This window comes from Lactuca serriola, chromosome 1 (assembly GCF_051521515.1).
Source record: "Lactuca serriola cultivar US96UC23 chromosome 1, Lser_US96UC23_V15, whole genome shotgun sequence".
Lineage (NCBI taxonomy): Eukaryota > Viridiplantae > Streptophyta > Magnoliopsida > Asterales > Asteraceae > Lactuca > Lactuca serriola.
In genome coordinates, this window is record NC_136408.1 from 152533115 (window position 1) to 152549157 (window position 16043).

At 36.3% G+C, this 16043-nt stretch overlaps 2 protein-coding genes across 3 annotated transcripts; both read right to left on the minus strand.

Moving 5' to 3' along the window:
- Window positions 1–673: 673 nt before the first annotated feature.
- On the minus strand, window positions 674–7442 carry LOC145099998 (TMV resistance protein N-like). Of its 2 annotated transcripts, none has more exons than XM_079037447.1 (7): window positions 6783–7442; window positions 4929–6066; window positions 4509–4832; window positions 3475–4395; window positions 2780–3386; window positions 2580–2645; window positions 674–1180 (listed from the first exon to the last, which is right to left on the minus strand). In XM_079037447.1, exons 2-6 carry the CDS (start codon window positions 5235–5237, stop codon window positions 2581–2583), a joined length of 2226 nt encoding a protein of 741 aa, XP_078893573.1. In that variant the 5' UTR covers window positions 5238–6066; window positions 6783–7442; the 3' UTR covers window positions 674–1180; window position 2580. The 2 variants fall into 2 exon arrangements, with proteins under 2 accessions (XP_078893573.1, XP_078893578.1); XM_079037452.1 differs by lacking the exon at window positions 674–1180 and adding an exon at window positions 1205–1786.
- On the minus strand, window positions 5305–7315 carry LOC145063020 (disease resistance protein RPV1-like). Its single transcript, XM_079010626.1, has 3 exons — window positions 6783–7315; window positions 5597–6066; window positions 5305–5327 (listed from the first exon to the last, which is right to left on the minus strand). The coding sequence occupies exons 1-3, from the start codon at window positions 7313–7315 to the stop codon at window positions 5305–5307; spliced, it is 1026 nt and encodes a 341-aa protein (XP_078866752.1).
- Window positions 7443–16043: the final 8601 nt, after the last annotated feature.

The following is a 16043-nucleotide window of genomic DNA, read 5'->3' on the forward strand; positions in this document are numbered from 1 at the left end:
CCTAGGGATCATGAGCAAGTTACAGTTACCACACAAGAAATGTTCCAGGTAATGATTACTAAAATCTGTTCGGAAAGTGACAAAAATACCTTTATTATCCCCAAATAAAATATGTCCAACCTTTACACTTATCTTAAAGAAATGACATGCATTATGAAGTGAAGTCAGGAAACTCAAAACTTTTGTAGAAAGCCAATGATGTTGTTATCTTGGAGGAGCTCATGGCCTTTTTCATCAAGCCCATAACACTTCTCTACTTTTCTATTAGATCAGTGCATCATAAATTACAAAGAACAACCATTCATTTACTTAGATAAGATCAAAAAAATGATTTTACCTCTTCTTTCTATTCGTCTTCTGAAACTAAAATAAGGTATTTTTAGTGGTTATGCCTAACAATGACGTTAAAAATCAAGAATTATAGTCGAACTCCCTTGGATATCTATAGTTAATCAAAGAAAACCATAGAGATATACACCAAATGGAAGTAACAAAGATTGATTCCAAAAAGAACAAACAATACAAATAAAAAAATTAGAAAAAAAAAATACAATTTGAGGAATTTTAGAATTTGGAATAGAAATATAAAAACATAAAAATTAGAATAGAAACATACAAATAGTGTCCAAATTAGTGATCGCTTCATCAAATGTCTAGAAAAAAATCGGAAAAATAAGTAATTTTAGAGAAAAGGAAGCCAAAAGATATGCCATTTAAAAAAAAATTAAAAATAAAAAAGAATTATACCTAGGCCGTGTGTCTCTCTGTGAGGGCGTGGTGGTGGCTGTGATATTGTTAATGAAATAACCAAAACCCGAATGAAACCCCAATGAAAATTGTAGCAAAAAAATAAAAAACAAACAAATATACATATGACCATTTGCAGTCTACGTTTTTTTTAATGTTATACAAAATGAATTAGGTTTTTATGTGTAATTAAATGAAATAGTGGCTGCCAAAAAGCTAAGTTGATATGGTAGCAAACATGACATCACATCACTCCCTCAAGCCTAAGAGAATGTATGGTTAGTGTGAATACATAAATCACCAATGTAGTTACCAAAGATAACTCAAATCTATGTAATCCACCCAAACAAAATTTGAGGGAGTTATTGACTCACTATGGCTTCCACAATCAACTACTGCAGGTAGTAACCACATGTCCAGTGACCAGTGTCCCCTACGAAATTATGAAAATTGGTGAGAAGATATATTAGGAAAGCAAAGGGAATTCAGATTGATACCATATTGTTAATACATCCAACCCCAATTTAAATTTGATTTTTTACTATGGTTAAGACTTAAAAGAAACAAAACAGGACAAATGCACATGTAGATCAAAATAAACCCAACAATACATTAATGACACAATGAACATAACTAGATTGATGTTCTCAGCTGCAACAATACATTAATGCCCTTATTACCAATTTCCAAAGAAGTTTATGTCGTGGGTAATATTTTGGATATATTAAAAGGATTCCTCATGTGCACTTATTTATTTTTCTTTAAGCGGTGTTAAATATTATACCAACATAAAGGATAACATATAACTTTCCAGTTAATTTTTTCTAGCCCTGAAATCCCCTTTTTTCCTTAAATCTTCGTAAGTTCTGGTAAAAATTTAAAGCATGTTACAAATGAAACGAAAAATTTTCAGAAGTCAAGTATGATACACCATACAAGAGGTAAATGACATGTTTTTAAAGACACATTAGTTATGGTTAAAAAAGAGTGAAATACATGGGGACAGTAATTTTGAACAAGCATTTGATGGGTGCCATTCCTGCATGGTTATGGATGAAAATTTATTAGTGAGGTAGATGTGTAACATGTTGTTTCCTTTAGAAAAACATCAAGTACATATGAGTAAAGCTAGAGCGTAAGATCAGTTTATTAGCACGAATATGTGTGTAATATGATCAACTCTTTGATGAACATATTGACACTATCTTCTTTATTAATGTGAGAGGTGAAATCTCTCTCAAAGAAAACTCTATCACAAAATATATGAATAAATCCCTACTCCCACATCTCTCCGCTATATACACAACTCCTTAACAGCACAACTAACCTCTGAATCCTGATCAACATTCTAACTAACTCTTTGTTGACTAAGTTTGACGCTAACTTTAACTTCTTTTTAACTATGACTTTCTAATTGACCTTTTCCCTCTTCTAGAGACTCGTCGCTCTGTTGGGCAATACATTGTGTTTTGAGGAGATAAATATGTATAAATAAAGTAGATCCAACTTAGTTTTGGTTAAAGTTTCAACATGGAAGTTTGGAAGATCCAATTCTTTGGGACAACAAAACACCAAAACAAAAGCATGTACATTGCCATTAGGAAACATATAAATGAACTGGAAAGAAGGCTAACTAGAATTGCAAAGTTGTAGATATGATCAAAGTTCGGGTGAGCCAAAAGTGTAAGTTGATTGAATGACAAAACTTAACGATTATTGCCTGCTGGAAATTTATTTATTTATGTGAAAACATATTTGAAATATGTTTGTGACCATTGATTTCTGTAGTTTTCTACTATGTGATGAGAAAAGGGGTTTTGGGATAAAAGTACCTTAAGGGCCATCCTCCATTACTGCAGACTTCCTTTGAGACAAAGCTTTGAAGTAGACTTGCTTATCTAATGAAAAGAAGAAGATTAAAGATTTGACAACGATTGCAAAAAATCATAACATTAGTTATTTATCACTACAACACTATCATTTAATTATTATCAGCTTTAGATAAAACATAATACATAAGAATGAGTTCTACCTTTAATTAAGCGGGCTCCCTCTTCACTAAGATTGCCAGAATTTAGTAGATACGTATCAATGTAAGGCCGCAGAATTCGACTTTTCTTTAGGATGTATTCTCCTGTTGTTGACTGAAATCCAGTGAGATCTCCACCAATGATGTGATTCCATGACTTGTAATAACCCAACACATCTTCTTCTACCTTGTTCTCTCCATCATCATACACAAAACTCACCCCACACTCCTTTGTAACTGCATCACCATCTGGAACCTTCCTTTGGGTAATAGTAATAGTAACGTGGTCACCACATTCCATTTCATTCGACCCAAACATCCAATGGCTTAACAACGTCAAACACTTTCCACCGAGATAGACTACGTCAAGGTAATGTTGGTATATCCAGGTGAGGTTTTTTGTTATATTACTAATTTTGATCAAGGGCAGATAAAAGGACTCAGAGAGATATAGAGGCGTCTGCACAAAGCAGAAATTCAATCCAGTGAGTTTGTTAGGGGATGATGGTATGGTAAATGATATTGATGGCCCTGTGCTTCTATCCGTAATCCAGCTCGGCATCTCTTGGCCTCCATAAATTGTGCTGAATATTCCAAATTCATAATACATCTGCCAAATACAACCACCGTAATTAATCACCATAAGTTATATATACATGTATATTCACACAGTGACATATATTTAACCAGATTTATACCTGCATTTCACATTCCTCTCTTCCTCTGTAGCCTGTACATGTTACCACGCACCTATCATTATGAGAGTCTAGCTTAGTCCAGCCCAATCTACATAATACCTTTTCCTCGACACTTTCCATTGGTTGGGTTTTAACCATGCCTTCAATTTCAAATGAAGAAGGTGCTAACATCTTCCAGTCCATAAAGAAATCGAGTGGGGACATTTGTGGGTGAAATATAACTTTTCGTAGCGAAGGCCTTTTAGAATCAAAATATAGTTTCATAAAAGTTAGTGTGTGTGGAGGATGTTCGACTGACGTCAACATATTACACTTTACCATACTAAGTGTCTCAAGCCTAGGAAGGCTTCTCACACAATTGGGCAAGGAAACTATAGGATTTTCATCTAAATATAATTCCTTTAACATGGACAGGCAACTGAAGTCCATCGGAAAGGATTCTGTGGACAAATTATTATCCTTAAGTGACAAGCTTACTAAAGATCTTGGTAAAGAAACTGTAAAGAACCTCAAATCACTTGGTATAACCTCGAGAATAGCGGAGGAATCCAGTTTAGTGTTTACACCAGTGCTGTTAGCCTTGAACTTTTCTATTGAATCCATATCCCTAATCTTGATTTGAGATTCACCGAGATAACAACCATTTAGAAATATTTTTTTAACTCTTTTTAACATGCCTATGATTCTTGGTAGTTTTTCAAGCTTGTTGCAATAGCTCAGATCAACAAGGATAAGTTCAAGACATTGCTCAACTGATAGACAAACCTCAAGCAAACCAATGCAACCTTTAAGTATTAACCTCTCAAGTGAAGGGAGGTGGTCAAAGCCACTAAGACTATAAAGTTGTTCACAGAAACTCAAATTAAGAATTTTCAACGATCCAAGCAACCTTTTGTCTTTTGAGCATGATCCAATCAATTGCTGAAATTGAGATAAGTTAGACCCAATCAATTGTTGAAACTGAGATAAGTTAAAACAATAGTGAATTTATCAACCAGACATAGAAGAATAACAAATGGTGATAGATAGATTACCTTTAGCCTCTTATGAAGTCGTTGTGGAAAGCTATAATGAATCCCAAATGATTCAATCTTGCTATACGACATGTCAAGAGAAACCAAATTCTCCATCGGTAATTCTGAAGGTATAGATTTCAAAGGGAACCCATGCATACACAACCATCTTAATTCCTCAGGAAAATTCTTGTAAGAGCCGGTCATTTGTACGTAGTTGAGTTGTAGCAGCATTAGCCTATACATGTTACCAAATACATTTGTTTTCAACTCAACTGATCCATGCAACTTCTCTTTCTTAAGCATTCTCATGTCAATAGTGAGACCAAGAACATTTTCCGTACCCTAAGAAAAAGTGGATGCAAAAATACTTAAAAATATTACAAACATGTATATAGAAATGCAACATGCATGCTTTAAACAAGTGTACATGGCTCTTACATTTTTTTGTTTCAACACTCTAAATGACTCATGACCCCATAATCGACTTCGTTCCCACGGTTTGTAAAGTGATTCTTGACGTACTACAAATCTTTCCATCTCTTGAACAAGCTGATGCATCATCAACTCATTATTTCGTCCAATCCTAAGAAGGCATCTGTCAATGAGATTCGTGATCCCGGTTTTTGTTTCAATATTGCATGCCTCTAATATTGTTATAGCAACATTTCTGTCCATTCTGACAAAAATAAATGTAATATGCTTAAACAACTCCTTATCATTTTCTGATGGCAAAGAGTCAAAACTCATTTTCAAGACATTATATATAGGGGAATCATTTTTTTCCTCAGCCAGTCTATGTACCCCTCCCAATAATTTACATCTCGATTGTATAGAGACCTGCCCAATAATTTAAGAGCCATTGGATGCCCTTCACAATAACTCACAAGCTTTTCAGACACTTCTTCATAACCTGCCTTAGGATTGTTGCTCATGAATAATAAAAAAATAAAAAAAAAAAAACAGAACTTTTTGTGATTCGGTAGTAGATAAGCCTTCAAGCTTATGCACTGTATACTTGGGTTTAATGTTCGTTTTGAATAGTGAACAACTTTGTGTCAACCATGCGTCCTTTGTTGTTATTATTATTTTGCTTCTTGGACGAAAACCTTTTCTTCCAAGTAACGCATCTATTTGGTCGAGACTACCAATATCATCAAGAACCACAAACACCTTTTTACGGGCTACTGCAGTCTCAATCATTGAGGTGTATATTGAAACGTCATGAACTTGAATTGAACTTGGTTTTGAAATGTCATCGTAGAGTTGTTTTTGTACATCAATAATCCCATTATATCTTTCATCACATCTCCCATTGATATCTTCAATGAAGCTACTTGTGTCAAATTCATGAGAATGTAACACATAGGCAGCTTTCGCTAAAGACGTCTTACCGATCCCACCCATACCCAAAATAGTGAGTACGTTTGCAGTATGTGTGGATGCATCTTTCAACCATGAAGTGATGAATTTAATGGAATTGTCCATCCCAATAAGTTGTGGCAGTGGAAACCTTGATGATAAGCGTAATTTACGGAAGATATCCTTAAGAATTTCATCAATAAACTCCACCTCTGGCCTGAAATTTAATTTAATAAGAAGTAAGAACCACAAAATCAAATCCAAAAAACTAATATTTCTCACATGATAAATATTATGGTATTTTCACTTCTAATCATATAAGCATCTAATGTGCAAGGTCATAATGATTACATATAACACGACCAGAGCCATGAAGGTAATATATGATTCATTAAGGGTCAACCACATTTCTTTCTGCTTCTACAAAGCAATCAAACTTCAATATTGACGTGGTTTTAATTGAATCGTAACAAAATGGCAGTGAATAATTATAAGTTAAACTATAGTACTTACAATATCATAATAAAATATAATATGACCTGAATGTAGAATGATATAAAGAATAGTTGATGCATTACAACCAATCAAAATATGGCTATAGATATAATTAAATTCTTCAAAGCATATAAAATCATGAAAATGGTGTATCAAAATGAACTTATTTACGATAAAATAAAAAAATGCATGACAAATGTTTTAAAATTAGCGGGATGCTTAAACCTACCTGCATGAACTAATTTATGAGATCACATAATTGCAAAAGTAGAATCAATTTAAAGCATATTTTTATCCGACTTTAAATGCTTAAAAATATGTCTATTTGATGATTATGAAGAAATATGTCGATATTCATAAGGAGAAGATGATATGACATTTTATGTGTTGATTAAACAACATTAAAAAATATGGAAATATGGCTAAGAATGTGATTACCTGCCTTTTACGTTCTTCCCTTTTAATCCAGCAACTTCGGTAAGGGCTTTATTCCACCTGTCCATCTTTTGAGCCCAATTACTTCTTTTACTTGCATTTGTTTCTGCCTCCATTATCTGTCTATGCTTAGCCATTGCATCTCCGAAGGTATTTTGTTGCTTCCTGACTTCGGTTGGCTCAACATGATAAAATATGGGGATAACAATATGGTTGGATGTCATACGTTGCTCAAGGATCAACACCAATTCATCAAGACACCGTGTGGAAGCAGCATATGTCTTAGACAACACGACAACAGAAGCCCTGGATGCTTTAATTGCACTCTCCAATTCTGGTTTCAGATCTTCCCCTGTTTCAATCTCTTCATCATCCAAGAAGGTGGTGATATTGGCATGAATGAGGGCATTATAAAGGTGATTAGTGAAACTATGACGAGTGTCAACACCTCTGAAACATAAAAATACATCATATCCATGACCATGAGCTGATGAAGAAGATGAAGACCCTTTAGACATTTCATGGAGAACAACCATTATGAGTTACGGGTTTAGGACTCTTCACCTTTCCCACGATTTTGTGGATTTCAATTTCTCTTTTCTCCTAATGATTGGGTGTATCCATGTAAGCTCTGAAAACTCTTCCACACATCATCAGTTAGAATTGGTCGCTCAGAAAGCAAGTATTGTGTTCCGAAAAGTCTATATTATTAATACCTTATGCAACTAAAGTCTCATCAGAAAAATAACTTCAATGATAACTGCTTATAAATAAAATTAAAAAACAAATACATATGCACCTTCAAACATTTCAATGTGAATTTAATATGCTTCACAAATAATCAACATTTATACAATTATGTATTTATATTGAATCCCATAACATTCAAATGGGAATTGTTTACTAGAAGATCCACTACTGCATCCTATGAAAGAGATTGCAAAACGTATAGGCGATTTCCAAACTTTCACTAGATATGAAGTTATGAACAAACATTAAAAAATCCAAACACAAGAATAAATAAGTTTCTTGACAAAAAGAATCTTTTCAAGTTTATGGTGATCTCCTGTTATACCAAATTAATGCACAACTAGAGCAAGGAGTGACATAAGTTTTTACTGACCAACATTGTAGGTTTTAACTCTACAAAGAAATCCATTGTAAAATTTTCTACTCAAAGAAAAAAACAACTAATTCAGCTTATTCACAAATAAATGGAGAACTACTTGATTAATTTACGCACTAGCAAGAACCTAATCTTACAATATGGCTTCAATAATTCAGCAAATTTTTGACAGTGGGAACATAAACATGAAATTTATATTATTACAACTGAATATTAAACTCCGATCATTATGAGTATTTAGATACCATTCAAGAGCAGATATATCATTCAAAAAGAATCATATGTACGTTTTTATAAACTGAATAATATAAAGGATTTAAGGAAGTAATACTCGAAGATTGAAAATTTCCCCAATGTGCAACAAGTTTAGTTCATCATTCTGGACTACTATACGCAAAACGTGATGGATTTGTGTTATCCTAAGTGGTTATAAACAGAGAAAAAGTCATTTACATAATAGAAATTCCAATCGCCTGATAATTGAAAAAAAAATTATTATGATGTGATTTATAATTAGTAAGATGAAATTGTCTAACAACGTGACAAAGTAGCTTTGTGAGAGTTTCCTTTCATAGTTACCTGGAGGAAACAAGAGCCCTAAAGCAGCGAGAATAGTTGACGAACCAATGGCAGACAGAAGGAACAGCGAACGGTGGTAAGTCTTCGGATGTCGGGTCAACGGAGAAGGGAACGACGACAGAGGAGAATGATTTTTGTTTTTATTTTTTTTTTCTTTTTCTGCTGGAGCGCCTTCAATATGGCCCTTTTTTAGGAAATTATACATATGGCCCCTTGACTTCACTCAAATTAGCAGGTTTTGATATAACTGCCATTATGTTTCAAAGACATCCTGATATTACATTATGTATATATGATGCCTATATGGTATGTGTGTGGTGAAATTTCTCTAATTGGGTGGTAGATTTCTTGTTAATGATCATTTTAAGGTTGAAAAAAACTAATAAAAAATGTCAGTATATTATAAGGATCAAATTTGAAATTTACTTGTATTATAACAATTTAATTACAGAAAAAGTCATTATGGTATATTAAAATTACACCACTGGTCCAACTTTGGATTTAGTTACATGGATAATCAGAGTGGTTTCACTTTGTTGTTGTTTTGGTCTTGCTTCATTAATTTTGGCTTATTACTAAAAAAAGACATTATTACATTGATTTTAGCTTTTTACTGATTTTATTATACAAAATTAAATAAATGGTCCTTGTTTTTTAAAAGTTTTCAAGTACATGACAACTTTAGATTTTGATACATGTGGTAGATATCATGTTACTACATATTTTGTCCTTTTAACCAATACCATTAAGTTTCACCATTATGAGTATGTATAATGACTAATTTACCATTTTTTCTACTTTTATTGTAACGTCCTAAAAACAAGGTCCTGAAAATTTCTTTTCAATTAATTAAATAAACCATAATAAACAAATCATATAGTTCATAAACAAAAGTTGTTATATCAAATCAGAGTATCATCTCAAAACATGTTCTTTTATCGGAGTATAAGCCTCCCAGGCTAAAGCTTCTTAGTGTGTGCGATACAGTCATCCCGAGCTCCTCCCTCCGCTACCGGAAGTACCTAAAACCAAAACTTAAAACTGTAAGCACGAAGCTTAGTGAGTTCCCCAATCTACCACATACCATAGATAATCACATACTGCAAACACTGGACCTAACCTGTGTGGCATCCCTAAAATCTCGGCCAGAAAAGAATTGCGGAATTTGTTCCCAAAAACAAAGCATGATAAAATAATATTTACCAAAACATTTCGTAAAGAAATATACTTTCATTATATAATCAAAACTCGGGATGTCATGTTCCGATACAGACCATAAAGCATAAACGATAACATTACAAGTCATTCAACAAATATATACATGAACAGACTTGTAAACAAAACAACTTGATGATTCATCCATCTTATGCCCTTGCGCCACTTCCTGTAATACAAATAAAACTGAGTGGGTTAGGCTTGGGAGCCTGGTGAACATATAGGGTTTTCAACCCACAATAAATAATTATATTTAATTCCACCAACCAACAATAACCCAATTACCCATTCTCGTTATTCTCACTTTACGTCCCTAAGACAACTAACATAATGGACCTAGTCTAAGAATATTTCATCGGGGCGACAACACATGCCTCGGGGGTTTCCCAGCAATATATGTCAAATAAGGCAACCATGAGGGGGATGGAGTATAGTGAATGAACACCTAAGTTCATTAACACCTACAGGTGGCGAATCTGCTAGCGTTCCACAGCACTGTCTAGAAAAGTCTGTGGTCGTCATCTAAACTCCGCTAGATGACTGAATCAAAAACAACATCAAGACCTCTCATCTGTTTATCACACAACTATCTACCCATGTTCTACCCTACATATTAGTAGATAAAAATATATATTTTTATACATAGTTAAAACCAGTATAGCATGTTCAATCAATACGTATTCCATATAACAGATGAGGCACACACACATAACACGTATTTCATAGAGAATAAATCAGATCTATGAGATAGAAGAAAGTGAATATACATTCACACATAACATGTATTTCGTATAAAATACTTCATAATTATGTGTTAGAAGAAAGTAACCACACACTCACTTGATGAGAAGACGATTAGATATCACTACGGCTTGTAATGGTAGTATTCTTCGGTGAAACCGGGATCACTTTACACACTGGGCTTCTCGCGGGCAGAGCTTCGGCTCGGAAACTCTTTTCTTCTCGGGATCTCCGGGCTTCGGGACTTGATTCGGGTCTCGGGATGAACATCGGGGCTTCGGGGGGTTAAAATAGGGCTTAGAAAGAGTATCGGAAGTGGAAGAGAAAAGATGGAGCAACCAAAATCGACTGCCCCTTGAATTCTATTTATAGGGCTGATTTTCATTCCTCACATCGTGAGTTTCTAAAGCTCACGTCATGAGCCCGATAGGTCATCACGTTCGTCATTCGTCCACTTGTGTCTGCAGCTTTGAAAGGTCAAATCAGCCTGCTCACGTCGTGAGCACCGTCTCAGGTCGTGAGTCTTGACACAGGCTCGGTTTCGTGCCACGAACTTCAGAAATTTATATCTTTCGCATACGAGCTTCGTTTTTTATGTTCTTTATATCCACGTGTAGGTGAGATTATGCTCTACAACTCTCATTTAGACTCCATTGGATAATTTTGACTTTAATTTTAATATATTATTTTTAGTAGGCCGTGACAGGTAAACTCCGTTCGAAATTCATAACTCCTTCATCTGAACTCCGTTTTCGTCTGTCTTTTTATCGTTTCACTACTATTGATGAGATCTTCGATTCTCATTTAGATTGTTTCGGCTAAAAATCACTCGATCTCAAATCGAGGATTCGGGTTGCATACTGCTAAGTCAAAACTTAGAAAAATCATAACTTCCGCATACAAAGTCAGATTTGGGCGTTCTTTTTATGCACGCTCTCGGTTTAACGAACTCTACAACTTTCGTTTAGATCACTAAGGCTAAATATCGCTCTAACGTAAATTTCACTTTTTACGTCATTCAGCGTCGTGTCGGTTTTGTCGCGAAATTTCGATAGGTTATAACTTCTTCGTTATAACTCGGATTTCGGCGTTCTTTATATCCCCAGAATCCTTGTTTCGACCACTACAACTTTATGTAAAGATATCGGGCGTATCTCACACTTTAATTTTGATGCTTATTTTTATCCTTTATTAATTATATCTTTATAATTAAGTAATAAGCACACAAATACACATAATTCACATAATACTCAAATATTTCATCATTAATACTTTAAAAAGAGCTACAAGTGTTAACCTAGACTATTACATCAACAAAAATGCCTAGCCTGGAAACACGGGCGTTACAATTCTCCCCCCCCCCCCCCTTAGGATGATTCTGTCCCCGGAATCACACATCAACAAACACATGCAGATAGCGACTCAAAATGTCACTCTCCGTTCCCTAGGTGAGATTTGGCCCATTCGAATGTTTCCAACGGACAAGCACTAATTCGACCATCTTGCGTCGAAGCTTCTTAGTCTTTCGGTCAACAATTGCCTCTGGTTCTTCAATTAACGTCTTGTTTTCATCAATTCTCAATTCAGAAATTGGAATTATGTCAGGAACTTCTCCCGTGAAATTCCTAAAATAACACACATGAAAAGTGTTATGAATTCCATTCAGTTCTTCTGGTAGTTCTAGCTTGTAAGCTTGGTTCCCAATTCTTTGAAGAACTTTAAACGGTCCAATAAACCTTGGACTCAACTTTCCCTTTTTACCAAATCTTATAAGTCCCTTCCACGGTGAGACTTTAAGTAAAACCGAATCCCCAACTTCAAAAGTCATCGGTCTTCGCTTCTTGTCAGCATAGCTCTTTTGACGATCTTGAGCTGCTAACATTCTTTCCCTGATCACTTTCAACTTCTCGGCAGTCTGATGGACCATCTCGGGTCCCATAAACCGCTTTTCTCCAGCCTCAAGCCAACAAGACGGCGTACGACACTTCTGTCCCTACAAAGCTTGATAAGGTGCCATCTTTATGCTCGAGTGGAAACTATTATTGTAGGAAAATTCTACCAAAGGTAAATGCTAATCCCAATTACCTAGGAATTCTAGGGTACATGCTCTCAGCATATCTTCAAGTGTTTGTATTGTTCTTTCACTCTGACCATCAGTCCGTGGATGGTAAGTTGTACTTAAACACAACTTAGTACCCATTTCCTCTTGTAGACTTTTCCAAAACCTTGAGGTGAAACGACTATCACGATCCGATACAATCGTTAATGGAACACCGTGAAGCCTCACAATTTCCTTCACATAAGAATTTGAGAGCTTATCCACAGACCATTTATCATTGGCTGCTATGAAATGCGCACTCTTAGTGAATCGATCAACGACCACCCAAATCATGTCGTGACCACTTTTCGTTCTGGGCAGTTTAGTGACAAAATCCATAGTAATGTCTTCCCACTTACCCATAGGTACAGGTAAAGGTTCTAAACTCCCATATGGTTTCTGATGTTGTGTCTTGACTCTCGCACAAGTCACACACTCGGCCACATACTTTGCAACATCAAGCTTCATAGTTGGCCACCAGTAGTAGGGTTTCACGTCCCTATACATTTTAGTGCTGCCAGGATGAATCGAGTACATGGTTTTGTGAGCTTCTTCCATCAGAAGATCTCTAATTCCTCTGGAATTAGGTACCCAAATACGATCTTGGAATACCTTCAGTCCATGACCGTTTGTACCAAACACCAACGTTTTGCCCAAACGTTCCTCCTTTCGGTCATTTTTTCCCAGAAGCTTCTTCTTGAGCTTTCTTTATACTCTCCACAATTGTCGAGACAGATTCTATTCTCAACGCTCTTGGCCTTTTTCTCTCAACATTAACTTTCCGACTGAGAGCATCAACAACAACATTAGCTTTATCGGGGTGATAAAGTATCTCACAGTCGTAGTCCTTGAGTAACTCTAGCCAGCGTCGTTGCCTCATATTTAACTCTTTCTGATTAAAGAGATATTGGAGACTCTTATGATCAATGAAAAGTTTGCACTTCGTGCCATAGAGGTAATGCCTTCATATGTTTAGAGCTAAAAATACGGCTGCCAACTCCAAATCGTGAGTAGGGTAGTTCTTTTCATGCTCCTTCAACTGTTGAGATGCATATACGATCACCTTTTCTCTTTGGATCAAAACACAACCTAACCCAACACCATACACATCGCTATAGACAGCAAAGTCTTCAACTCCATCGGGTAAAGAAAGTATCGGTGCCTCGCGTAGCTTCTTCTTTAGCTTCTCGAATGCTTCTTTATGCTTATCGCTCCAAGCTTAAGTAGCTCATTTGTGGTTCAAAGTTGTTAACGGAGTAGCAATCAAAAAAATCCTTGGATAAACCTTCAGTAATATTCGGCTAATCCTAAAAAGCTTCGGATCTCCGTGGGACTTTCGGTTGTTCCCACTTCATCACAGCTTCAATCTTTGTTGGATCAACCATTATCCCTTCTTGGTTGACCACGTGACCCAAGAATTGGACTTCTCGAATCTAAAAATCACATTTGGAGAACTTTGCATACAACTTCTTCTTCAAGACTTCTAACACTTCTCGCAAGTGTCTGTCATGCTCCTCTTGGCTTTTCGAGTAAATCAAAATGTCATCTATAAACACTATCATAGATTTATCTAGGAACGAATTACAAACCCTATTCATCAAATCCATGAACGCTGCTAGAGCATTGGTTAGTCCAAATGACATAACCAAAAACTCGTAGTGCCCATATCGTGTTCTGAATGCAGTCTTCACGATATCTTGTTCACTTACCTTCAGCCGATGATATCCTGACCTTAGATCGATCTTCGAGAAATAGCTCAAACCTTGCAATTGATCAAACAGGTCATCAATCCTTGGCAACGGGTATCTATTCTTTATTGTTGCCTTTTTTCAGCTCTCTGTAATCAATGCATATTCTCATGCTCCCTTCATTCTTCTTTACGAATAACACCGGAGCTCCCCAGGGCGATGAACTTGGTCTAATGAAACCTTTGTCCAATAACTCCTGAAATTGCATCATCAGCTCTTTCATCTCCGTCGGTGCTAATCGATACGGTGCTTTTGCTATTGGTGTGGTTCCTGGTAGCAAGTCTATTCTAAACTCCACTTGTCTATCAGGTGGTAATCCAGGAAGATCTTTGGGAAATACTTCTGGATAATCACACACCACTGGAATACTCTGCATCACCTTCTTTTCCTTCTTAGCATCGATCACGAATGCTAAATATGATGTACATCCCTTGGTCAAAAACTTTCTGGCTTTCATTAGGGAAATTATTCTAGAATTTACTCGCCGTTTGTCCCCGTACACCATAAATGACTCTTTCCCTGGTGGGTTTACTTTTACTATCTTCTTTCTGCACAATATTTCGACATCATTGGCACTAAGCCAATCCATTCCCAGAACGATGTCGAAACCATTAAGTTCAATAGGCAATAATTCCTCGTGAAACTTATTTCCATTAAGTTCGATTAAGATGTTTTTCATATGATGGATAACAGGTACAAACTTGCCACTAGCAACTTCGACTAATAAAGCATTATCTAGTCTATCAACAGGCAAAGCTAGTTTTCTACCAAACTCATGCGAAATAAAGGAGTAGTTGGCTCCAGAATCAAACAAAATTTGAGCAGGTAATTCATTTACGAGAAAGGTACCTGAAGCGACATCAGCTTCATCCTTTGCAGCCTTAAGTGTCATCTGGAAGGCTCTTGCCTTCGGCTTTGGTGGAATGTTGGGCTTAGCTGCCTCCTTCTTCTTCGGACAGTCTTTCAAAATGTGCCCCTCTTCATTGCAACCAAAACACATCCTTTTGTTGGACGGACACTCATTGGCAAAATGCCCAATTTTTCCACACTTGTAGCAGGTTACATCCTCACTACATTTCCCAATGTGCTTTTTCTTGCACTTCTCACACCATTTCGCTTCGCCTCCTTTTCCTCCAAATTTTTTCGAATCAGACTTCGAAAATTTGCTTTTCTTATTGGAACCTGAGGTTCCTTCAAACTTTCTCTTCTTGCCAACTTCAACCTTGCTGGCGGTTCTTCCCTTGATCATATCCTCAACAGACTTGGCAGCCCAAATAGCTGCCTCTAGAGTAGGTGCCTGCCGCACTTGCACCGCGTACTCCCATGGCAGTCGTTTTGCGTATCGGTCAACCTTTTTCAGCTCATCTGGCACGATGCGCAAAGCAAACTCCATCTTGTCTATGAAATTGTTAGTATATTCGTCAACTGACATGCTGCCTTTTGTCAATGTCAGAAACTTGTTTTCCAATTCCAACAGATTTTGAGCCGAGCAGAACTTACGCTTGAACTGCGCCAAGAACTCTGCCCATGTTAGTTGTAGTGGCTCATTAGGGCTTAGGGTTTTCCCTAAAGTGTTCCACCAACAAACAGCTCCACCCCTAAACTGGCGTACTGCAAAAGTGGTCTGCAACTTGCCTCTGCAGCCACACGTCATGAAGGCTAGCTCCATTTTTGATATCCAATCCATGACTCCGATCGGATCCTCCTTTCTAGTGAAGGTCGATGGTTTGCAAGTCAGAAAGTCCTTATACTTGCAT